At 41.4% G+C, this 27,424-nt stretch overlaps 1 protein-coding gene across 1 annotated transcript in view; it reads right to left on the bottom strand.

Annotated features, from left to right (window-relative positions):
• LOC144688505 (transcription elongation factor A protein 1-like) overlaps positions 1-13,049 on the bottom strand; it is a 43,804-nt gene extending 30,755 nt beyond the window's left edge. Inside the window, exons 1-3 of the mRNA XM_078555162.1 lie at positions 12,822-13,049; positions 11,381-11,443; positions 7,857-7,962 (exon numbers count right to left, since the gene is read on the bottom strand). Coding sequence (XP_078411288.1) covers positions 7,857-7,962; positions 11,381-11,443; positions 12,822-12,890 — 238 coding nt within the window. The 5' untranslated portion in view covers positions 12,891-13,049. The remainder of the gene's footprint in view (positions 1-7,856; positions 7,963-11,380; positions 11,444-12,821) is intronic.
• Positions 13,050-27,424: the final 14,375 nt, after the last annotated feature.

Genomic DNA, 27,424 nt, shown 5'->3' with positions numbered 1-27,424 from the left:
TCCACCTTGCTGTTAAAATCAATATCGATCTCCATTTAGGCCAGTTTACATGTCACTGACATTTAGGTTGCAAAATAATAGTTTAAATAGCCTGACAACAACATGATTAAAGGGTGCAGTCATAGGTTGCCTTTAAATGATGTACTGAGATGTTTAGGGATATTGATCTGGACAATAAATTTGCCGCAGTCTAAAAAGGAGAAGCTTAAATGTTATTATTTTTAAGCAATTGATCTTATTCCTGGGATTTTTGAAAGTCAGGATTATAACTATGGGACTAATCAGTCATTTGTTCAAACTCCTGTTTTTATATCTACATCATGTGATGTAGATGTACTTTAGATGTGCTTGTTTAATTGAGATAATATGATCATTCAAATTGATTAAAGTTTGATCAGTTCCAAAAAGGTCCAATTCTCATTAATTTGTCATTTTAGGATCAAACTGTAGTTTGTTTTTTATTGCTATCAACTGTTGTTATAAACAGACCTTAAATTGAAAGCCAAGGTCAAGAAGCCAGTAAGGAGGTAACGTGACTTATTAAGATACGTGCGACATTTCCGCATTCAAACAACAGAATAAAATGAACTAAAACATTTACAATTGACAAATCTCAAAATACAGTTTACGGTCATAGATATTGATACAGATGTATTAGGTCAATTGCTACAATGGATAAAATTAAAGAATATTTTATATTGAATTGTCATCTGTTTTTCCTGAAAATCAGCAAGATTTGACAAACTTGAACAGTGTGCAAATCAAGAAAAACAAAATGCAGGGAACTTAAATCTGTGCAAGAAGCCCTGGGAAATGAGTTAAGCAGACAGGGAAGCACTAAGAATTTATGAACTACTACTTGTGTGAGCAACTATATTCAACATTTAATGGGAGATTTTTTTTCCCTCTAAAATGGCTACTTGTATTAATCTAGAGCTGCCAATTAGTCTACAAGAACCTTCAGCTGATGGACAGGGCCAGGTATTCTCACTCGATCATTCCTAAGAAGGTTCTAATACCACACATTTGCAGAATGCCTAAAGTATTTAAGTAGAACAAAGTTACCATTTATGTGTTCTCTAGATCATTACTATTGAATATTCACTACTATACAAATGTCAGCAGGAAGAGCAAGCATTTACTCATAGCCTTGGTTATCTAATCTATTTTTCTTTCCAAGTTTTAGTGCTCTTAAAAAAGAAAACTTAAAATAACGTTCATTTATTTTTGAAATGTTTCAGTTGGTCTAACAGAATTCAAAAATATAATTTAACTATGGAGTGACAGAGTACAAGGGCTGTGCTTTCTAATTAGAAAGGTGGGAAAATATGGAATACAATTATCGAGAGATAATATTGAGATTGGCACACTAGATGGGGAAATTTATGGTCCATGTCACCAATCTCGCAATTGCACAAAAATCTGAACTAATGTGTTCTGAAATATTTTGCTTTTATGGCTTAATTCAGGTTCAGAGTTAAAGGTGACCTGTTGTTAACCTATATTAAAAAGAACAGTCATCCCCTTACATAAACTAAGTTGAATTCAGAGATATCTAGGAGAGAGGGTGAAAGGATATAAACTTGGTTCTGTAGGATGGATGAAAATATAGTGATAATGATAATACATGTCAGGTGAAAAGGAACAAAACTAGATTATACAATATTTTTTACCTCTAGGGCTTCGGTTTCATTCCAGTTCAGAAAAATACTTTTGTCTCATCTGTTAGCTTTAACAGTGATATAAACTAATTTTTGGCAATCCTAATGCAGGCAATACTAAGCATTACTTCAATGCACAAAATTGGTCAGCATCAGTGAAGTGAGCATGTGTAGACTCATCTTCAGAATGTGAATAAATTACAAATGAACAACACTGAAAAAGGAACACAAAGGAAATGAGCATGAGACACACTGCATGCAGCTTGTCCCACTTGCTTTTATATTGTTTTCATCAAACGTTATCTGTAATTTCTCAACTTTCTGATGAAGGCTTTACATCATTTCTGTTCTCTCCACAGATTCCAACTGAGTGTTGCAAACATTCTATTTTTAAATCCCTGTATCCACAGCACTGGGAAGTCTTGTGGCATTGCGTCCCTGCCTTTGAGTCAGAAGCTTCAGGTTCAAGTCCCACCCCAGGATTTGATGGCCAAGGAAGGAGCATTCATAACATTGCCAAAAAGGTTGAAGATCAACCTGCAGGTCCTTCCAACACAGGCTGATGGCAGGCCATAAAAGCAGGAGAGATTCCTGCTCAGCCAAGTGATGGAAAGAAGTTGGAGCCTCTACCATTGCTATCCATAGCTCCCAACTACAACATAAATGTAAAAGTGCATTGCCACAGCAACTCTGATGCCGAGTGATCTGTAGCACAACACCACATCCTCAATACCGTAGAGTGGAGGTGATACAAAGATTATTCTGCGACCTCCCAGCACAACACATCCAGTCAAAATTGCTCCACAAGTGATTACATTAAAAAAGAGGAGACACAGGTTTTCTGATCCAGTCTGCCATACAGCATTTGACAGGCCCAACTGCTACCAGAGTTACCAAAAACCACATAAAGATGTTATTCTTCCAGACACATCTGGGGTAGTACCAACATGGTTGGTAAATATAGACTAAGATTTTGCAGTGGTAATGAAGGTGAAATTGCCAATGTTCACCATCATTACACCACTGAAAATCAAAGCAACTTCTGGAGCGTGGGCATGCACAGAATAACATGGAAACCCAGAGGCTGTTGTCAGTGATTCTACACTTCTCCAGAGGGTGTGCTGTTGAGGCACCGCCCAGATTGTAATCAATTGGAAGTCAACAAATTGATAAGAACTTCCACTCTTTACACCGCCAGTCTCCTGTAAAAATCCTTGAAAAAGTTACACTAATTTAAATGAGGAATAGCTGGGTTTTTCAATGGTGTACTGACTTGTGAAATACCCCAACTGGCCTGAAAAGCCAGTTTCATATTTATGGAATGTCAAATTTCTCCATTATGATAAAAAATACATTTAAAAAAACTAATTCTTTAAGTTTATCTTTACATTAGCTTCGATCCTTTCTAATCATATTTTGCTATCTGAAATTAAAATTAAAAGTGAAGAATATTTGTTAGACTAGGTTGCCATGTGAATACTTCAACGTGATTGCTTCCTTACCTCTTGCTGACAAGCTCCCCTTGACTGTCACCCGATTTGAAAGGGATAAAACCACCAGAGATCATTAGATCTTTGTGGGCAGCTTTCTTCAAGGTCAACAACGAATGCTGACTGTAAATTCCAACCATAAACATTGCAATTGGCAGTGCCAACCCAACCTTCCCAAGCTGGATAATATGGCTGCCAAAAACGAAAGTTATAGATTATACGGTCTGCTACCACTAATGTTGTCGAATTCATTCACCCAATGCAAATAGGGCAGATTCCAAAATACTGCAAACCCAGGATACCATAGACATGCTTCTACTTCAGGTAGTTCTGTAACATAAAAGGGTATGAGATTAGGAATTTTATTAGAGCTCTTAACCCGTTTCTTCCTTCTTGTCCAATATAATGTTCAGAAATATAACTCATACGGTGCAGTTCTGTAATGCTATGGAATTCATTAAAAAAGATCGACAGCTTTACAGTAGAACTTACTATGTTGCCATTTACATTTTTCTGTAACTTTAAAGTATCTAAGTAGCCAGCTTTCAATGCTATTTTCACAATTTGCTTATGTAGATGTGCTCTTGCATCTTAAACATAAGCTACTAGCAATAAGCTCCATTATTAGCATGTTTACCATTACATAGTTTAGCCTAGATTTTGTTGTAGCAAGGCATCTAACAGCATCTACCATTGGTTAGATTTACCCCACACCATGGCTTAAAACATTTTGCCCATTAAGTTGGTGGAAATGCGGGCAGGTAATGTTGTAGTGTAGGAAATAGGAATTCCGAGTGAATAGGGCAACCAACACGTTATCACCTGAACCAATCAAATTGGAGGATTGAGAAATAAATGAAAAGAAGAGGAGGAAGAGTGAATCGGAGTGGATGAAGTGGATGAATTCAATGCCAAATTGGGTGTAAAGAGAGAGAGAGAGAGAGAGAGAGAGAGAGAGAGAGAGAGAGAGAGAGAGGAAAAGGAGAAAAGAGGCAAAGGAAAAATCAATAAACAGGTTGAAATATTTTAAATTCGACATTTCTTTAAAATCTACAAAAATTAATATCTGAAGGAATGAGACTCCATGTTTGTAATAGTTATTTTTCCTTACCAGAGGTTAATTGGTAATTAATTATATTTGTGTGTAATTAACAATTATTACATTGTTAAAGGAGTGTTTATGCTCAAAATTACAAGGCTTAAATTTTCTGTGGCGAATTTAGTTCCCACCTGTGTAAATACAGCACCTCATGCCATTCAACGCATGCAAACAGTAAGACAAACAGCAAAATATTTGCACAAAGCTCATGGCGGAATGTAGCAACTCTGATGGCAACATTTGGATATTGAGCATTAAGCCATGCATCTGCTCCCCACCTGGAGCTGCTGTACTATTCATACAAAAATAACAGCGAGCACCACCATCACTACTTTGACAACAAAATCTGGCCCTATATTTTCTTAATGTTATCTCCGCAAATAGCCATGAATCTGCGATCATTCAGCAGATCATATTAGGCTCCACTCAAATTCAACCGATTTAGAAAATAACACAGAATTAACATGGATTATATCAAGACTAGTAAATCCATAACCCTTTGAAGGAAACTGATCAAGCTGTTGATTCCAAAAGAGGTCAGTGGATTATGGTTCGAGACAGACATCCCACTTTGCTCATCAAATACATGCCATGGGCCTATTAACTCCTGAAGCTACCTTTGGACTACACTGATTTCATGAGACAACTGATGGAGGAAAAACTCTATTCATGGTTCCAAAAGCACCCATTACCAAATGTGTTGCAGCTTTTCTGGAGGGGATTTAGATGAAAAGCTCAAAAGTCCTAAAAGTTTTGTTGAGCAAACTGACTCGATTAGAATTTACAATTTAAATGCCAAGGCTATAGAATATTTTTTTTTTACAATTATGAATTTAAAAATCCGTTACAAGTTCACAGAATTGTTACAACACAGGAGGCCATTCGGCCCATCGTGTCTGCATTGGCTCTCCCAATGAGCATTTCACCTAGTGCCATTCTTCTGCCTTCTCCCCGTAAGCCTGCACATTCTTCCTTTTCAGGTAACAGTCTAATAAAATTATAATACCTTTAAATTACACTTATATAAAAGTTATTTTCATTTCCATATCTTTCAGGTTTGACCAACTCTTGTGGACTTAACTAGTTGGTGGTAGTTAAAAATGATGCGAGCACTATGTTCTAGCTTTTCACCTGAGTTTGCTGATGATTGCCACTGGGAACGCTCTGGTCACTTTCAAGATGCCATTTTTGGAAGCAAGGTTTGCCTCACCCGCTCTATCCATGGCAAGCATCACACAGCTGCTGGAGTTTGACAGTGTCAGAAATCAGCCCAAGGAAACTTCATGCCTTCCCACAAAATGAAAAATAAAAAAATGGATCCAACTTTTGAGCAGAATGCAGTGCAATCTTTAACAGTAATTTTTTCTTCACACCCCCATCCAATTTTCTCCCATCATTCATCTTCTTCTGAACGGCATCAACTTATGTTGCAGCACCAGGAGTAGCAGTACTCCAATTTTTCACCCATGTGGTTAGTCTTCATGTCAGAGACTGGGCAGGTGTCTGAAGGCTGTTCACCAAGAAGTCACCATAGCCACACTCTTTATCCTACCCACGTCACCAATGTTAACAGTTAGCAATCTGGAGAGGGAACCCTGCCTGAATTTTGCCCTCCTTAACCCAGAACTACAGAGATTACTTTTGCATCCTCACTCAGATCAGCAAACTCAGAAACCCAAAATTAAAATTAGAATTAGCAGCACAACATGAAGGGCATATTCATTTTATTTTCAAGGAAAAGCTACATATCCTAAATTAGTAATTGCAGAGATAAGCCAAATGTGCAGCCTTTAGTTCAATGTTCAGTCAATAAGCTTTTTTACCAAAGTAAGAAAGACAAAATATACAATTTATCAGAAAAGATAAATGATCACTCAGTGAAACTCAGTTGTTAATAAATGTGCTTACAAAAGTACAAAGGAGGTAATGCAAAAAGATTTAGGCACCATAAAAGAACAACTGTTGAAAATATCTTTATAATGCAGGACCAAATATTGGTCCAGATTGAGGTGGTAAGAATGGCAAAACTGTTAACATTCGCCGTCATTACTCCTCTAAAACTGACAGCAACTTCTAAACTCTGCATACATGCAGTTAAATGCAGAAATCCAGAAATTGATGTCATTGATGCTACGCTTCTCCATAGGGTGTGTTGAATTTCCTGCAGACTGGAATCAAATATACTTTTAAAAAAGTTAGTGAACAGCCAAGAACTTGTATTGTTAAACTATGACTCTCGCTATGAAAACTGTTGAAAAAAATTGCATCTCGTTGAATGAAGTGCAACTGGGTTTTTAACACTATATTAAATCCATAATTAATGCTGAAGAGCCTCACTGATCCTGAAAAACTAATTTTATTCTGTGGAATGCTAAATTGCCCCATTATGATATAAACTCATATTTTAATAAAGTTTCTTATGTTTCTGCTCTACCTTAATCCCATGTGTATACCCCATTTATTTTGCTCTGTAAAATTTAATTAAAAATGAAGGATGACCTGTGCATTTTACTTCCTGAAGTGCTGTCTGTGAGAATACTTCAATGTGATTAACTACTTATCCTGCTTGATCACTGGTGCTGATGTCTGGAGATCCCCTTGACTTGACGTAAGATTCAAAGTAACATTGGGAAAGGGAAAATCCATGCCACACAGATCACCAAAGTTTTGTGGGCAACTTTCAAGGTCAACAGCAAACAACATTGAGCCATTAGGATGTATCATATAATAATGCAACGTATATAATCTGGTATTTGGAGTAATGAAACAAGTTATGCTCAATGACATGATGAACTTAAAAGTGGTACAACGAAGGGCAACCGGGGTGGTTTGTGCATTTAGTTCACTGGGATAGGACAGCAAGCTCATTAGAAATATTTGTACAGGTTAGTCAAAAAGTGACAAGATGTGATTCAAAGAATTTAAATTTTGAAAGGAATTGATGACATTAAAGATGTGATGCTCTTTTTGTAGTTACAGAATATAAGCTTAGGAAGTCATGAACTTATTCCTACTTTAAGGATCTCACAGTCGTAAACATACAGTATTAACGTCAAGTACTATGAATGTAGAACTTGTGTTTATAACAACAAAAGGCAAATTCCAGGTTAAGATGTCAGTGCAAAAGTACACATTGTTGCTGGGGCAGGACAAAGAGAGAACAGTTTAACTGGAAGAAGTGGTCTTGAACATAGGCCACAGATGGATGTGCCAAATGACCTCTAAAAGAAGTCACCGTTTTTACTGAATTATTTATTTATGAAGGTCAACACACTAGAAATGTTAACTATACAATTGCAACTTTTTTTTAAAAATGTTTAATTTTACTTTTGATTCCTTTTTTCCAATGGATAAAGCTGATTTTACAACAAACTGAAATTCCTCTGACCTCTAACGCCATTCAACAAGCTTAGATTTCTTTCCCCTAAAATTTGCACTGTCTATTGAGGCTGTATGTTATATCTAGCTAAAATACACTATCTTTCACAAGCTACACTCAAATCAAAAATAATTAAGAGGCCCTCTATATGTATAGCAATTAGACTACAAGTAAAACTGATTCTGCTATTGTTAGCCTAGCCTGCAATAATTAGAGCACAACTTTACCTAGCAGTTTTTTCCATGATTTGATGAGTGACTTAGCAAGTGTTGTGACTTCTTCATCCGTGCTTTGTTTTCTAACAGCGTTCACAGACATCCCAACCCGCGTGGACTACAAGAATAAAGGAACACATATTAATAACAATCTTTGAACTTACAGGAACAACTTGATTATTTAGACTGGTATGTGTTAAGCCATATTAGCAGTAAGCTCCTCTTGCAGTAGGGTGGGCCAAAGATCTTAACGCTGCTAGATATCAAAAACGCCATTCTTCAGGAATACAAACAGCCTAGTAATTTAAACACCAAATATGTTATTAATAAGTAAATTAATCCAGTCTGCCGAAAAACAACTCATCACCATTAAAATGGTTAATTTATCATACATTTTTTGGACTATTGTATCAATAATTTGAATTAAACATTTCCGAACATATATCTGTATATACCAAAACATCTTTATTCCTATGTATTGCTGGGAAAAAAAAAAACCTTTTTTTGCTGAAGCTTTTCATCTTGCACTCATCAGGACAGTTCACAAGAAAATGTCAGGGGAAAACAATACGTTTATACTGTATGAGAAAAGTGTGCTGACTGGTTGAGGTGTTGCCATGGAGAATGCACTGGTACATTCGCCATGGCAACACACCTACCAATCAAGAGGCCATCTGCCAACAAATCAGTATTCCCTTCTCATACAATATAAATATGTTGTTTCGCCTGACATTGTTACTTTCTTACAAATTGTCCTGATGAGTGCAAGACGAAAAGCTTCAAAAAAATATTTTTTTCAGCAATATTCAAGTTCTGCCCTACCAAACAACTATTTATATTCCTGTGTAGTTGATTAAGATGCATAAAATGCAAATTTTCCTGCCCCTAGCATCCTGGAGCACCTGTCGCAGAGATGCAGCAAATTGCCCACAAACTTCCTGACATGAAACATGAAGGCTCTCTAGCCCCAACACTGCACACCAGGATCATGTGCCCATGGCAATTCCACCTTCCACCGTGCCCGCACCCCCCCCCCCCCCTCCCATTTACATTTCTGAAAAGAGCTGCAACAGGTTTTCAGATCCAAAACTTTGTTAGGCCCAAGTCTGCGGATCGTGTATGGAACTTTTCTGATATAGCATCTTGGCATTGTTAAAAAGGGCATTTTGTTTTGATTATTTGACCTGGCATTTGTGCCTTGAAGGAGGAAACTAATGCAAGGTGCAGGGTTGGTGTCTCCTTTGCAATTCCTTTTTAACATGTCTTCTATGGAAGAGGAAGAGCAGCAGGAAGCATAGCTCAATGCAAGGGTGATGAGGCCACCCCAAAAGAGGAATGTATTGCCTCAGAACTATCCAGCTGATTGAACTTGGAGACAAAGTGGGGCATTCCTGAATCTCTCAAAAGAGTAAGGTTAATAGGAAATTAGTATGAGAGCTGTGTCATCTTCTGAAAGAGTTATGTAGCCATCTTCATGGGCCTCCATAGCTCTATAAATGCCAGTGAAAGTAACATTACTTTTCCACTGGTCAGGTCTTAAGGAAGTCACAGGTGACATCACCTGCATCAATAGGGGAGGCAGTGCCATAGTAGTAATGTCACTAGGCTAGCAATCCAGACGCTCAAGCTAATGCTCCAGGGACATGTGTAAAAATCCCATCAAGGTAGTTGGTGGAATTAAAATTCAATTAATAAATCTGAAGCTAGTCTTGGTAATTGTGACCATGAAACATGTTAATTGTCGTAAAAGCCCATCTGGTTCGCTAATGTCTTTTAGGAAAAAGAAATCTGCCATCCTTACCTGGTCTGGCCTACATGTAACTCCAGAAGCATAGCAATATGGGTGATTCTTAAGTGCCCTAGCAAGCCACTCAATTCTATCAAACTACTACAGAAATGTCCAAAAGGAATGAAACCTGACGGAGCATCCGGCATCAATCTAAGCACCGGAAATGAGAATGGCACACCCAGCTATGGGCCAAGTGCTAGTAAATGGGATTAGGTAGGTAGGTCAGGTGTTTCTCACGTGTCGGTGCAGGCTCGATGGGCCGAAGGGCCTCATCTGCACTCCGTGATTTTGTGACCCTGCAAAGTCCTCCTTACTAACATTTGGGGGCTTGTGCCAAAATTAGGAGAGCTGTCCGACAGGCTAGACAGTGGCAGTAGTGTGTACCATCTACACTATGCACTGCAGCAATTCACCAAGGGTTTTTCAACAGCACCTTCCAAACACGTGACCTCTACTATCCAGAAGGACAAGAACAGATGCATGGGAACACCATCACCCGCAAATTCCCCTCCAAGCTACTCACCATCCTGACTTGGAAATATACTGCCATTCCTTCACCATCACTGGGTCAAAATCCTGGAAACCTCTTTCTAACAACACAGTGTACCTACACCACATGGACTACAGCAGTTCAAGGTGACGGCTCACCACCATCTTCTCAAGGATAATTAGAGATGGGCAATAAATGCTGGTCTAGCCAGTGACGCCCACATCCTGTGAAAGGATGAATAGAAAAAACTGTTGGCAGCATACAAGTGCTTCAATCCAGTAGGTGACATGGTTTTCCAGGAAAAATGACCATTGTTTTTCAATACATGCTGGGAACCAGCAAGTCCATGCTCTTCATTTTTACTATCTCACTGGTTTGCGTGGGGCATAGGATGCATTTGACAGTAACCACGTTGGTCTGCAGATCCAAAAGATGCAAGCGCCTTTATATGAATCACAGGAAGTAAGACTGCTTTCACTACTTGTCATTGTTCTCACCACATGTTCTCCTAAGTCAAAAGATGTTCCTTTAAGCAGCTAGAGACCCCAATTACTGCATCCTTTAATAACCACATGCAAATTAGCCCCAGAAAGACATTAGTCTGCAGAGTGATGTTGCTTACAGGTTGTGCCAAAGGCCCCAGGCAAATTGCTATTATTTGCTGGCAAATATATGTATACTTATTTATATAACATCAAAACTGTAAATTAATTTCTTCAGGTAGAATATCATTACCTATCTTTTCAGAAGACTTTCCGATTCAGCTTTATTTCAAAAGTATTATTTGTATATATACACCATTGCTCTACAAAAGCAATTCAGAGAATGGAACATTGAGATGTTTCAATGACATGATAAATGCAAAAATTTTTATAAACTTGCAATTTCACCCAATAGCCCTGCGTGGAAAGGTATTAAGCCATACAGAACAAAAGGTCACAGGTTTGATTTCTGGCCTGTGCTTAGTTAACTCTTTCTATTTCAGTGACCTCTGTTGGAAAATGTACTATGTTGATGACAAGTGAGGCCAAGATTGGGCTTTACTGCGATTCCTTTTACAGCCAACACTCACTACCCAAGTTAAAAAATCACATCACTCGGGCAAGAGAGCTGCTAGCTATGAAATTATATCCAGCAAAATCCAGAACAAACTTCTTGTGTGCCATAAACTTTCTATGTTTTTATATAAAAAAAAGTTGAGAAAAGGAGGGCTGAAGCAAACATACTCCAGAATAAGCTGGTATAATTTCTATTTACCTGCAACAGATCCAAAGTCATGGGTATGCTTTTAAGTTCCTTCAGTAAATCAATAGCACCATTCTGTAGAATTAACAGAAAAGCAGAGCGGTACGTTATTGTGGTAGAAGCTGAAAGGTTTTGAGGAGCCACACATTTGTACAGAACTATTTCTTTGAATTGTAGCCTGAAGACCAAATCTGTTAGTCAAGCAGATATTAGAAAATAATAAGCAAAAATAGTATAAATACTAACTTCCAAATAAACACAGAAAATGACAGAAATACAAGGCGGTCAGTCTACAACAGTAGGGACAAAACCTACAGGTTCTCCAAGCTTTTGAGCAGCCTGGACATCATCTACACTTAGCTGTTTGCATCCCAGTGCCTCCCAAATCAGAACCAAGCAGTGAAGAATAGATCTGAAGGGTTAAAAATCAAGGCACTGCTTTGTATAGCAATGGCTACATAAAGATACATGTGCCAAAAATAATAACCACCCAAAGTTGCAGTACTCACATTACTAACTGTAAGTCTTTCCCATTCACCCACCCATTTCTTCGAAATGATCATCGTTGTATTATCAGCCCAAGGCTATAATCCTTGAGCGAAGGCTAGTGACCCTCATCTCTTGTGGTCACAACTGAAACATTTTAATCTATTTCTTTTGATTCAGAATACACCAGTTAAAAATATAAATGGAACTAAAGTTGAAACAAAATGTAATTCATTTAACAACAATTGTTAACTTTATAAATAAAACAAAATCTACAAATAGTAGAAATCTGAAGTAAGAAACAAAATGCATGGAAATACTCATCAGGTCAATCAGATTCTGTAAAAGGGGAAAAAACTTTCAACATTCATGTAAACTACTGGAAATATTTATTCCTATCAAAATATGGAGCACCTTCAAATAACCTCCACACAAAATACTTCTTAATGAGGTGTCAACGAAGACATTTTGGGGGAGGTCAAAATTAGAAACAAGATAAATCACTTTTACTTATAATTCCTACATCACAGGGTATGTTTAAGTGCAACGTTTTCTATGCCGTCTTCGGCATGGAGTTTCAATTAACGAGGTTGACCCCCCAACAGGATTGAAAGCGAAGGTAAATGGCTCTGGATCTTTTATTACAAATCTCTTCAAGCACTTCAGACAACATAAATTTAACGCAGATACGCACGAGGGCTGGGTCCAAAGGGAGTACTGCCCTCCATCATTTATTTACATTACAAACACCGTGAGCATGGCGCTAAAAACCTCAGCATTCCCCCCATAGAGTTAACATTTAGTGCCTGAAGGGTGTCCTTCCCGCTTCTGAGCAGCCTGATCATTCCCTGCACTTGGCTGCCTGCGTCCCACCGGCTCCTGAGCTAGGAACCCGCAACCAAGCAGCGAGGAAGCATCAGCCGGGCTGGGCAGTGCGGCATCGACAGCCCGGCTGGCCTCTACCCACCGTGTTTTTCTTGGACACCATCTTATCCATCTTCTTGGCGATGCGCACGATTTCCTCCAACTTTCCCATTATTTTCTTTAGATTTTTTTTTGTCCTGTTTCGCTAAGCTAAAAAGGAAATGAGACAATGGCCGCAATCATCGGTACCAAAGAGCCAAGCTCCCCAGTCTCTACGCTCAGCTTTGCTTCTTGTATATGGCGCTTACCCCAGCCATTCACAGAACTCGGCGCCGCGGCCGCAAGCGCTGCTGGGAGCTGTATTTCAAACTCTGACCCAGATGCTGGCTCCCACCGTCACTCAGGCCGCCGGACAACTACAACTCCCAGCATCCACCTTGCTGCCTGAAGAAGGTTCTGGGTGACTCGGGTGTCTGCGTTTTTAAACTAAACCGTCTTCGTGGCGCCCAGCCTTCAACTTGGACTCATTTTATTAGATCTGTGTGTTCCTTTTCTTTCCCTGATGTTTTTTTTTGTGTGGAAAAAAAATAGAGTTTAGGTTGCATTCTATCGGCGGTTTGAATCACAGATTTTAGAGAGGGCTCGGCGGCTGCCCAAGATGGACCTGAAATATTTCTCATCCTTTGAAGTTTTCACCACTTGTTAGGTGGAGGGACGCTAAACTCAATTTAAGTTCTGAGGCATTATTTGCTGACGGTAAATTCATCATAAACCTTAAAACCTATCATAGAAATTGCCTTCTGTTTTGAAACACTTTTTTCGTGGCAGGTTTACATTTTTTGATTGATCTGAAACAGCCCACTCAAAGAAAGACTGGCTTGAATGACAAGCAACAGCTTTAACTTTAGTGGTGGACTGATTGGGACCTCTCTTCACCGCAGCCCGTACCCAACATATTAATTAAGATCATTCAGATTTGCATTAATTTTTTTCCTGTAATGTTAAAAGTAAAGCTGAATCTGATACTCAAAAGAATCGTCTTAAATGATTTTTTTTGAAACGCCTCTTTGATTTTCAATTTGGGAAAATAAAACTATTAAGGAAAAAAAGCCTATGGGACAGCACAACTGATTTAACTAATCGCATTTCAAGTCCAAGTATCCTTTTATGTGATTGATTACTAATCAACTTTGACAATTAAAATTAATTACCACCAGTGTGGAGTCTCATTGCTTCAGGTGTTAATGGTTGGAGATTTTAAAAATGTAAATTTGAAATTGTTTTATTTTTCCTTTGAATACCTAGTGTATGTGCTCATGCTCTTGACAGCAGCTGCTCTATTATCTTAGCGAATATATCTAACTATAGTTGTTATTCCTTATAACTTATAGTTGTTATTCCTTCCCCACTGAAAGGAGAGCTTATCCAACATCCTGATGTTTAACATCCAACCTCTTTGCCAGCAATTACCTGCATCTCCCACCATGGGATGATACAGCACAGTGCCTCTGCTAGCTCGTTGGTAGAGCTATTAGACCCGCACCTCTGCTGTTTCCCCCATAGGCCTGTAATTTCTTCCCCTTAAACTACTTATCCAATTTTCATTTGAACTTACTGTTTCGTATGCTTCCACCACCCCTTCAGGCATTGTATTCCACATCAGAACAACTCTCTGCATGTAAAAACATTTCGTGTTGCCTCTGGTTCTTTTGAAATCATTGAGGTCTTTGTCCATGATTACCAACTCTGTCATTGGGAAACAGTTTCTCCTTCTATCCTCTATCAAAGCTGTTCATGATTTTGAACACCTCCATCAAATCTGATTTGGACTTAGGAGCAGGTGTAAGCAATTCAGACCTTTGAGCCTGCTCCACCATTCAATAAAAGCATGGCTGATCTGGTTGTGGTATCAACTCCACTTTGATGTCTTCCCCTGCCCCGCATAACCATTGACTCCTTGTCTACCAAAAATCTGTCTGACTCTACCCTGAATAAATTCAATGACCCAGCTTCTTCTTTCTGGGGAAGTGAATTCCACATACTAATGACCCTCTTGAGAGAAAAAAATTCTCTTCATCTCCATCTTAAATGGTAGAACTCATTCTTAAACTGTGTCACCTAGTTCTAGTCTCTCCCAAAAGTGGACAGATCCTCTAGTATCTACGCCATCAAGTCCCCTCAGGATCTTATATTTTTCAAAAGATCACCTCTCATTCTTCTAAACTCTAACGGATATAGGCCCAACCTGTTCAACTTTTCTTAAGATAAACTCCTCGTCCCAGGAATGAGTCAAGTGAAGCTTCTCTGAACTGCTTCTAATGCAATTATATATTTTTTCAAATAATGAGACAAAAACTGTACAGAGTATTCCAGATGTGGTCTCACCAAGGCCTTGTACAGCTGCAGTAAAACTTCCCTATTTTATATTCCATTCCCCTTGCAATAAATGCAAACAATTTGCCTTCCTAATCACTTTCTGTACCTGTATACTAACTTATTGTGTTTCATGTACCAGGACTTCCAGATCCCTCTATACCACTGAGTTCTGCAATCTCCATTTAAATGGCATACTGCTTTTCTATTCTTCCTGTCAAAGTGGACAAGTTCACATTTTCCCACATTATACTCCATCTGCCAAATTTTTGTCAACTCACTTAACCTTTCTACATCCCTTTGCAGACTCTCTACCTACTCTTGACAACTTACTTTCCTACCTATACCTTTTCTGCTCTAAGGAAAACAACATTAGCTTCTTCACACTCTCCACATAGTGGAAATCCCTCATCTCCAGTACCATTCTAGTGAATCTCTCTTTCACCCTTTCCAAGGCCTTGACATCCTTCCTAAAGTATGGTGCCCAGAATCCTCCAGCTGAGGCCTATGAAGAATGTAAGGAGGCTAAAATGAGACATTATTCTAAGCAACACCTAACTAAATCTTGTAACTTTTGAGTCAAAACCAAATAAACTAAATTAACAAATTAAGGGACAAATTAAAAGATAGCCCCTTAAAGGGAAACTGCAAAAACAAAAGACAAAATTTAAAGGAAACTTGCCAACATTAAATCAAAATGTGATTAAGAGGGTTGATAAAACACCTCAGTCCCCATAGTGCCCACCGAGCACAGAAGGCCTCAATGGTGCCAGCGGATGCTGTGTGTTCCCTCCCCAGGGACATACAGCCCCAAACATAGCTGCGGAAGAGGGGCAGACAGTCGGGTTGGACGACTCCCTCAATCGCCTGCTGCCTGGACCTATTAATGGCCAACTTGACCAGGCCCAGAAGCAGGTTCACAAGGAGGTCCTCCTCCTTCCCAGTCCCTCTCCACGCCGGGTGCTAAATCTTGTAGAAGGACAAAATAGTCTCTCATCTCACTGAAGGACACATCTGCCAGACTTGCGGCCGGTGGTGTGGGAACCAAAAAGAGGGAAGAAACCTCCTTGACCTCGCTCTCACCAGTCTACTTGTCACAGATCATCTCATGACAGTGCTGTAGGTATGACCACCACACAGTCCTTGTGGAGACAAAATCCTGTCTTCACACTGAGGTTACCATCCATTGTGTTGTGTGGTGCTAACACCCTGCTAAATGGGATAGATTCAGAACAGATCTAGCATCTCAAAACTGAGAATCTGTGAGGTACTCTGGGCCATCAGCAGCCGCAGAATTATATTGAACCACAATTGAAACCTCATGACCTGGTATATCCTTCACTCTCCAATTGCCATCAAGCCAGGGGATCTGGTTCAATGAGGAGTGCAGAAGAGCATGCTAGGAGCTAAATGAGGTGCTAACCTGGCGAAGCTAAATCACAGGGCTACATTCATGCCAAACAGTTGAAGCAGCATGTGATGGACAGTGCTAGGCCATCCCAAAGCCAATGAATCAGATCAAAGCTACAGTCCCGCCATATTCAGTCATGAATTGTGAAAGATAATTAAACAACTAACCAGAGGAGAAGGCTCCAGAAACGCTCTCAATGGTGGAGGAGCCCAGCACATCAGTGCAAAAGACTGGGCTGAAACATTTGCAATCATTTTCAGCCAGAAGTGCCATGTAGATGATCCATTTCAGCCTCCTGAAGCACCTAGCATCACAGGTGCCAGTCTTCAGCCAATTCGATTCACTCCCTGTGATGTTGAGAAACATTTGGATGCAGCAAAGGCTATATCCCTGACAACATTTCAGCAGTAGTACTGACGATTTGTGCTCCAGAACTAACCGCATCCTTAACCATGCTGTCCTAGTATAGCTACAATAGTGGCATCTACCTAGCAATGTTGAAAATTGCCCAGGTATGTACTGTCCACAAAAAGCAGAACAAATCCAATCCAGTTGATTACTGCCCCATCAGTCAATCTCGATCATCAACAAAGTGGTGGAAGGTGTCGTCGACAGTGTTGTCAACACACCAATAACCTGTCCATCGATGCTTAGTTTGGACTCCGCAAATGCCACTTGGCTCTGAGACTTCATTACAGATTTGATACAAATATGGACGAAAGAGCTGAATTTAAGAGATGAGGTGAGAGTGACTGTCCTTGATATCAAGGCAGCGTTTGAACAAGTGCAGCATTAAAGAGCCCTAGTAAAATTGAAGTCAATAAGAATCCGGGGAAAAACTCTTCCCTGGTTTGAGTCATACCTAACACAAAGGCAGATGGTTGTGGTTGTTGGAGACCAGTCATCTCAGTCCTAGGACATCACTGCAGGACTTTCTCAGGGCAGTGTCCTAGGCCCACCCATCTTCAGCTGCTTCATCACAAAGTCAGAAGTTGGTTTGTTTGCTGATAATTACTGTGTTCAGTACTGTTTGTAACACATCAGATACTGAAGAAGTATTTGTCCACATGCAGCAATACTTGGAAACATTCAGACTTAAACTGATAATTGGCAAGTAATACTCAAACCACACAAATGCCAGGCAGTGACCATCTCCAGCAAGAAAGAATCTAACTGTCTCTCCTTGTCATTCAACGGCATTACCATTGCTAAATCCCCCTTCAACATCATGTGTGCTACCATTAATCAGAAATTTGGTCAGTCATATAAATGGTTGCTACAAGATTAGGTCAGAGGCTGGGAATTCTATGGTGAGTAACTCACCTCCTGACTCTCAAAGCCTGTCCACCATCTATATGGCACAAGTCAGGAGTAACTTGCTTGGAGGAGTGCAGCCCCAGTGACACTCAAGTAGCTCAACATCATCCATGACAAAATCCTCTTGATTTGCACCCCATCGGTGCCTTAAACATTCATCCTTCAACCACTGGGACATAATGGCACCAGTGTGTACTATATACAGGATGCACTGCAGAAACTCACCAACCCTTCTCTGACAGCTCCTTCCAAACTCACAATTTTTACCAGCTAAAAAGACAAGGGCAGCAGACACATGGGAACACCACTAGCTGCACGTTTCCCTCGCAGCCACACACCATCCTGAGTTGGAACTATATTGCCGTTCCATCACTGGGTCAAAATCCTGGAACTCCCTTCCTAACAGCAATAGTGGGTGTATCTACACCAGATGGACTGCAGGGGTTCAAAATGGTTGCTCACCTTCTCAAGGACGTTTAGAGATGGACAACAAATGCCTTGCCACCGACACTCGCATCCCATGAAAGAAAAAAAGTTCTCAATTATCCAATGAATGCACCCCAACATCCAATTTGCTCTAGCTATTGCTTCATGGCATTTCTTATGTGGCTTTAGAAATGTTTGCACTAGAATGCCTAAATCTTTCCCTATCTCCACCATAATGCTTTTCCCTGAGGGGTGTATGACTCTTGACCTAAATCCGGATCATCATAAAATAGTAAAGAGCAACAGTCCCAACATCAGTTCCTATGGGACATCATTGGTCAGTGGTCCCCAAACAGATCCAAATTCCAACCAGTGTTCTATCAAGGTTTAGCTGACTTTCTTGCTTTTGTGCTCTTCACCTCTATTAATAAAGCCAAGGATCAACTGATGCTGCTACCTTCAAAAATATGTGCACATACAGCCCAAGTTCATTCTGTTCCTTCATCCCTTTTAAAATTGTACTATTGAGTTGATATACCTTTTTTTCCTACCAAAATGTATCAGATACCAATGAATATTTTTTTAACTGTCAGAACTCTGAAGAAAACATTGGCTGTGAAATTGAGCACCAGCACAATGGAGGCCTTGGACAGGAATAATGACAGCTGGAACACTTTTAGACACCTCTGGCTTGTGTGGCGCGCCCTGACTGACAGGGCACTAGCGCAAGCATACTGTCTAAGCACCAGAAACATGCAGAATGGATGGATCATGAGGTCAGTCAGCCTCAGTAGCTGATTTGATGTACTTTCTGCGAATTTGGAACCTTCAAGACCAGTTAATGCCTTCTCCTATTCACTCACGCTGAACATGCATTCAGCTACAGAAGGGACCCCTATTAGCTTTATTTAAACAGCCAATTATCCAACTACCAGAGTTACTTCTGCTGGCGCAGAGTTTGTGGAAGTAGTGTTGAGTAGGAGATCTTGGGGCATAGTGGTAATGTCCCTATCTCTGGGCTAGAATCTCTGGATTCCATTTCCACACCAGGTCCTGTTGGTCACGAAAGGAGTGTTCGTGATGACGTTCAACAGACTGACAAACAGCCGGGAATCCCGGAGGAGTTTTGCTGACTCATGGGTTTTCAAGGTAGTGGTGCTGCATCCCGACAGGTAGATCAGAGCCCTGTCAAGCCAGTTTGCCTGAGTTACGGGGGCCATGGTTGCAGTATGGTATTGAAATGGAGGAGAGAGCAGAGAGTGGAAGCAATGTGCAGAGGAGGAGGGCTCTCAATAGAGGCCCTAACCAACATGAGCCTTTAGAGAACGCTTCTCCTATTTCCACCTCAGCCAAGAAGAACATGTGAGGCACCTGTTTATAAACAAGGAGATGGTCACTGAACTGTGCCACCTTGTGCAATCCAACCTGCGGCTACAAAGCAGGTCAAGGACAGTGCTGCTAGTGGCCACCAAGATCATCATTGCCCTCAATTTCTATGCCAGTGGATGCTTGCAGGTGGGAGCAGGTGACATCAGTAACATCTCACAAGTGTGCTGTCCAGCATTGCATCAAGGAGGTTACAGAATCACTGTACTCCAGTAGAGGGGACTTCATAATTCTCTCTTTGACCAGAGGGAAGCAGCAGGAGGGGGCACTTTACAGCCTTCCTGCTGCTTCCTTAACATTGAGTTCAACAACTTCAGACCATGAACTCTCTCCTCTATCCTCACCCTTTTTTAATCCCTTTTTTCCTACATTTTTATTTTTTATCCACTTATTTTTATCTTTATTTTTATTCATTTATCCATGGTTTTATCACCCTTTTTTATCCCCCCTTCTATACTTTTTTTCTCCACCACCACCCCCTCTACCCCTCAGCACCCCCCTCGCCCTGTGCCCCCATCCCCAACAGAGCCATCTGTTACTTGTTCCATGTTGTTCTTTCTCGCAATGCTACCCTTGTTATGCTTTTATCATAGTCTGTTTTCTTACCTTTACACCACTGTCAGCACCTTTTTTAGCCCTTACAACCACCATTAACACTCCCTTTGTCCTTTTGTTCATGACATCTTTGTCAATCTCCCCTTTATCCCCATCTACCGCTGACCTTCTATCCAGCTTCACCTGCTCCACCCCGCTTAAACAGTATAAATTTCATCACATTTCTACTTCTCTTCTGCTCTGAAGAAGGGTCATAAGGGCTCGAAATGTTAACTCTGTTTCTCTCTCCATTGATGCTGCTAGATCTGCTGAGTTTTTCCAGCATTTTTTGTTTTTGTTTTTCAGGTTTCCAACATCCACAGTATTTTGCTTTTATCTTAGTATCCTAAAGTCACAGTTCCACTGCCTGGACTGGTCTGTGGGAGAGGGGATGATTGGCACCCTTCAGTGCTCAATAGAAGGTGTTTCAAAGTGCATGGTGGTCTGCAGTGTCCTCCATAAGCTCTGTATTATGAGGGCGTAATCCCTTGCCACCAAGTATTTGGAGGCCACCTTGGGAGGAAAAGGAAACAGGGAGGAGACGTATGAGATTCCTTCAGTCTGAACAGGTTGTCTGTGAGCAGATACTGAGATTTCGGTACCCATAAGATACCATTACATCATCAAAGTCACTCAACAATTCCCCACCTTTCAATCCATCTGTTACATACCATCATATATTTTTGTCCGAAATTCTGAAATAAAAGTCGCCACCAAAAAACCATTCCTTGACAACTTTATCCACTTCCACACACTTCCAATCATACATATAAATACACACCCTTGGCATTCCCTTAGTGCCTGTCTTGCAGGTATCTTTGCCTGTCTTAGTGCTCCTACATAGTGCTAGCCCAGTGCTGCAGCATGATTGATAGAAGGCTGTTGGCTACAGTGGTGGTGACAAGATGGCTTTGCAGGATGACTGAGCAACTTTGGGCCTTGAGGACCTGACTTCAAACTGTATCACTTCAACATGGGCAGTTGTAGTCTGGGCTGACTGGCTGAAAGGCAACAGCAAGGCAGTGGTATGTAGCACAAACATGTTATCCTGAGTAGGGACAGCAGATCCACGCACCATGGAACCAGTGTCACTCCCCCGGAATGATGCCTCAACAGGTAATCTATTGGAGGACAGACTGCTGGCTGCTGTGAGAGCCTGAAAGCCCCTTTGAACTGAAATCTGCAGCCATTATGGCAGCAGTCTGAGTGTGCATGACAACAAGCATGGTCGTCGCTTGTGCTGCAATGGAAGTTAGGACATTGGCCTCTAGACGCTATATCATGGTTGAGTCTGCAAGCTTTCTCAAGGAGTTGGCTACCATTTCCATGCTGGTAAGGATGTGTTCCAAGATCTGCACAAAGCTTTGTGCCACTTTGTAGCTGGAGTCCTATATGCTCTTTGACAATATCAGTAGGTTCTATGATAGACCAGCCAATGCACCAAGCATCTCAGTATGCATGATCATCAGCATTCTCCTGTATGCCACACCATCAAAACCCTCATCTGTGTCCCCAGCAGCAGAATTTATCTTCAACTTTGCACGTTGTTGAGCTGATACATGAACTATCCTTTCCCCCTGGCCTGGCTGCAGCCCACACATGCCTGGTGACTCACCATATACAGATCCCAACTCTATACCAGCCTCTAAAGTGCAGGAACTGAGCTAGTGACTGCAATTGTCAAATCAAGAAATGATGCTTCTTAATCAGAGGTCAGGAGTAATTGTTGCCCTTCCTCATGAAGCTGCAATGGTGGCCAGAGGCAGTTCTTTGAGAAAGCAGAATGCACAAGGGGAGTGTTGAGATGAGGGAAGGGGGTTGGGATGTAAAGCAATAAATCCATGGTCACACCATCTGCAGCTTTTACTTCATGTCAGATAGCAGGATAGCAGTGCGGTAGGGTCTGAGAAGGGGCAAACAGCAGGAAAATACCATCATCCTGAATGTTCTCAGTGACACTAGATGCAACAGCCTCTAAGGCAGCTATCCCCATCATGCAGAGCACCATCTCTTTCAGAGGGCTCAGGTGTTATCAGAGTGCCTATCACCTTCCAGCTGTGCTCTGCTCCATCCTGTTATGTAACAGAGCAGGAAGAATGTATCAGGTTGCAATCTGTTTGGGTGATGCACCTGCTATGGCTGAATAGCTGAAGTTACCTGGAAGCAGGGAAAGGTGTTTGTGAAGCTGGTAGCATTTTTAGATGCATAAGAGTGACATGGAGTATCTGAAAGTTAGACCTGAATCCCAATTGCTGGTGGGGGAATTGAGAGTTTGGTGGAGTCGTGGGTAGGAGATATCCTGTGAAGATGCATTCGGGGACCTAGACCCTTGTCTCTAACTGAACTTCTAACACTGCTCAGGTCTCAGGATCAGACTCTGGGAATTGACCTCTCTGACCACATATTCCCATTCCCTTCTCAGTGTTTGCCTAAGGGTTTCCTGACTCCCTGCAAAAACATTACTTTTTCTCTTTCTTTTCACCTCTTGTACTAATGCCTCCCATGCTGCATCTGAAAACTAGGGCACCCTATCCCTTGTCTGTTGCTCCATTTTGTGTACTTCTACTTCTCTCTAAGTCTTCTGGATATGTCCTCAACAACTCAAGTGCAATGAGTGCAACCCCTCTAAGAGGGGCAGGCTAGCTTTAAGGTCTGGCTAGCTGAAACACATGCTAATCATGCACAATGCTGGGTCCCCTTTTGAGCGTGTAGCTAGTCAGCAGTGTGCTCTGTGCTGTGCTGCATGCTGAAGTTGAAATGAGGAGGCAGTACAAAGTTTGCATGTTGCTTACCTGAACAGGTAATATCAAATTGCGAACCCCAAAAATTGGCCTAATTCAATTTTCCCCCTTTTGCTTCTTTCCTTAATATCAAGTCCTAAAGAGGCTTGGCAAACAATTTCCTTGAGAACAGGAACCAGCAATACATGGACAACAGGGATTCATGGTCCTTCTATTGCTTTCCATGTGCACCACATTTGCAGCCTGAAACTCCTTTATCACCCTCTTTTCTCCAAACTCTGATCTTCTGTTGCTTTCAACCCCCTAGCCTCTGTGCCTCCAATGTCTTCACCAATATCTAGCCCTGCAACCCTACAATGCTTGGCCCCTTTCCTAAGTCTCTGATTCTTCTCTAACTTTCTCCTTCCCTATTTCCTCACAGCCTTTATCTCTCTGCTACCTTCGTCTCTCCAGCCCTAATTTTGTTCTACTGTTTACCTTTCACAACCTCTAATTGCATTCTGCCTGTTTTTAATGGCTCCTATTAACCTCATCACAACTATTCCTCAGCTCCATTACGATTATGACCCTCTCTCTATACCCTCTTGGCCTGAAGACTGCTCTTGTCTTGACTTCCCTTGAGCTACACTTTGGAAGATCAGTGGTTTTAGAAATACGTCAAAAATATTGGGCTAATGACACCCACCTTTATTTATGCACAAATATCACCGTAGCTTCAGGAGAAGGGCAAATGTGCGGTTAAAACAAATATCCAAAAGTTGCTGTCCAAGTTACTCTGCTACAACATTAGCCTCACAGAAACAGCTACTTGTTGCCTGGCTCACCATTGACATGCATTGAATATCGTAAAGTTGCTGTATTTATGTGATAGATATGAATTAAACTCGTCACAGAAAGCTATGTCTTGCCATTTCAGTCTTAAATATAATTTAAATGATGTGATAAGTGTTAATTACTGCTAGCCAATCTCTCAGGCACTGAAAATTAACTAGTGAAATGTGGAGTGTCATTCCTTTAGGTATTAATTGTTAGGGATTTTAAAAATGTAAAACTAAAAAAAAAATCCCATTCTGTTTCTTTTTTTTTAATTTAATTTTTCCTTCCCTCTCTTTGTTTCCCTTTCAACACCTAATTTGGCATTCAATTCACCCACTCTAATTCTCTGACCTTCTACCGCTAATTTCACATTCCTTCAATCTAATTGGTTAAGGTGATACATAGTTGTTTACCCTGTTCACTCAGGTCCCAGGTGCCCAGTTTCCCTAACTGTGACACTATCGGTAACTTGCCACACAAAAAATTTACAACCTAAAGGTGCAAGAGTAAATCTAACTAACAACAAACATTGCTTGATGCCCTACTATAGAAAATTATGGCCCACTTGTGGTTGAATCATGTATGTGTGGACTTTGGGATTGGGATTGTTAAACAGATACATTGGGCAGGATTTTACCGTCGGTGAGAGGGGACGGGGCCCGCTCACCGATGCGTAAAATGACGCGGGATGACGACGGGCGGAACTTCCGACATCACCCCGCCCCATTTAAATTTTCAGGAAGGCGCGGGCGCAGCAAAATCAGCTGCGCGCCGGCTGACCTGTTAATGGCTAATTGAGGCCATTGACAAGATCAATTAAGCAATCAAAGGACCTGCCCGTCCAACCTTAAGGTTGGTGGGGAGGCCAGGAGCCCCGGTGGCAACTAGAAAATACATGAAACCTCATCCACCGGTGGGATGAGGTTTCACGTTGGGTTTAAAAAATTTTAATAAACTTGTTATGGAAATTATGAACATGGCCCAACTCATGTGTCACATGAGGGGACATGTACGGGAAATTTTATTTTTCTACTTTTGTCATTTTTACACGTGCAGCCGATCTCCCTGAGGCTAAGTGCAGCCTCAGGGAGATGAGTGTGCTCTTTCGTGCGCATGCACGAAAGAGCGCACTCTCGGTTTTAGGAATTCCCCTCCCCCCGCCCATATAGGGAGCGCATAGTGCTTCCGTGCGGACGTCACACTGGGTGGGCCTTAATTGGCTCACCCACGTAAAATGGCGCCACGCCTCCGAGCGGGGGCGCCGATCGGAAGCGCGCCTGCACGTGCCCGCCCATCAACTTCCCCCCTAACGGGGGGAAAATTCTGCCCATTATATGATTCCTTTTACCATGTTTCACAATGGATGCTCCCATGGGATGTTGTAAGGCGAACTGTTATATTTTCTGATTAAGTATCATAAGCAAGCAAGTATATTCCACCAACAATGTCTAGCATCATTAATCAAGCCATCTGTTATTGGTGGCATTGGCTAGGAAAGGAATGCTGGAAGAACTCCCTCATTTAATCTTCTAGTGGTGTCTTGAAATCTTTAACATTCTTCTGAACTACCAAAACTGGCAGACACGTTCAACACCTCATCCACACAACTCTTCCAAAAATACCATGTACCCGTGATGTCAGTACATCAGCCCAGGCAGAGAGAGAGAGAGAGTTTGGTTTTTTGATCCATAGCCATGTCACAGGAGATAATAATGTGTTAAGCTGAGGGTTTCAGCTTGAGATGACAAAAAATGGGTAGATATGGGTTTGATCTAGACAGCTGTTTGGATTGGAATTCTTAGAGACACTGAGGTTAGGGGAACCTCTGACTGAAAGTAGGGAGGGATCTGTGATGTGAAGACGGTAAGACAAATCTTAGAGTTGCAGAAAGCATGGTTCCAATCTTGGCGATATGGAAAAGATTGAGACTTCCAAAATGAAAACGGGAATCTCTACCAGCTGAAAAATATGGAAACAATTTTGGAGAAATCGAGGGTGATGTGATCTAAAAGATTGAAATGGATAGGAGATATCCCATTCACTACTGTTCAAGTTCATTCATAGTTTTTATAAAATATTTAATTAGTTGCCTGCATCAGATAAGTACATTTATGAAACAAAAACGAAAATTGCTAGAAAAACTCAGCAGGCCTGACAGCAGCTGTGGAGAGGAAGACAGGGTTAATGTTTCGATTTCACATGACTCTTCATCAGAACTAAAGAGAAATAGAAATGTGGCGAAATATAAGCTGTTTAAGGGGGGTGGGACAGGTAGAGCTGGATAGAGGGCCAGTGATAGGTGGAGGCAAAGGACAGATTGCCAAAGATGTCATAAACAAAAGGTCAAAGGGGTGTTGACAGTGGTGATATTAGCTAAAGGATGTGCTAATGGTGACATTAAGGGTAGAAAGCAGGATGAGCAAGTGACAGATGGCCCTAGTGGGGGTCAGGTGGGGGGAAGGGATCGAAATAGGCTAAAAGGTGGAGATAAAAGAATGGATGGAAATAAATTTTTTAAATAATAATAGAAATAGGTGGGAAAAGAAAAAAATATATATAAAAAATACATAATAATTATTAGAAAAAGGGGGATCAAAAATGGGGTGAGGATGGAGGAGAGAGTTCATGATCTGAAGTTGTTGAACCAGATATTAAGTCCGGAAGGCTGTAAAGTGCCTAATCGGAAGATGAGCTGCTGTTCCTCCAGTTTGCGTTGAGCTTCACTGGAACATTGCAACAGGCCAAGGATGGACATGTGGGCATGGGAGCAGGGTGGTGTGTTGAAATGGCAAGTGACAGGAAGGTCTGGGTCATGCTTGCGGACAGACCAAACGTGTTCCGCAAAGTGGTCACCCAGTCTGCGTTTGGTCTCTCCAATGTAGAGGAGACCACATTGGGAGCAGCGAATGCAGTAGACTAAATCAGTGGGCAAGTGAAGTGCTGCTTCACCTGAAAGGAGTGTTTGGGCCCTTGGACGGTGAGGGGGGGGGGGAGTAAAGGGGCAGGTGTTGCACCTCCTGCGGTTGCATAGGAAGGTACCGTGGGAGGGGGTTGAGGTGTAGGCGGTGATGGAGGAGTAAACCAGGGTGTCCCGGAGGGAACGGTCCCTATGGAATGCTGACAGGGGGGATGAAGGGAAGATGTGTTTGGTGGTGGCATCGTGCTGGAGTTGGCAGAAATGGCGGAGGATGATCCTTTGAATGTGGAGGCTGATGGGGTGATAAGTGAGGACAAGGAGGACCCTATCATGGTTCTGGGAGGGAGAGGAAGGTGTGAGGGCGGATGCGCGGGAGATGGGCTGGACACGGTTGAAGGCCCTGTCAACCACCGTGGGTGAAAAACCTCGGTTAAGGAAGAAGGAAGACATGTCAGAAGAACTGTTTTGGAAAGTGGCATCATTGGAACAGATGCAACGGAGGCGAAGGAACTGAGAGAATGGGATGGAGTCCTTACAGGAAGCAGGGTGTGAGGAGCTGTAGTCAGGATAGCTGTGGGAGTTGGTGGGCTTATAATGAATATTGGTGGATAGTTTTTCACCAGAAATTGAGACAGAGAGGTCAAGGAAGGGAAGGGAAGTGTCAGTGATGGACCATGTGAAAATGACGGAGGGGTGGAAATTGGAAGAAAAATTAATACATTTTT

This window comes from Cetorhinus maximus, chromosome 13 (genome assembly GCF_964194155.1).
Source record: "Cetorhinus maximus chromosome 13, sCetMax3.hap1.1, whole genome shotgun sequence".
NCBI classification, from domain to species: domain Eukaryota; kingdom Metazoa; phylum Chordata; class Chondrichthyes; order Lamniformes; family Cetorhinidae; genus Cetorhinus; species Cetorhinus maximus.
This window is presented reverse-complemented; position numbering and strand designations above follow the sequence as displayed.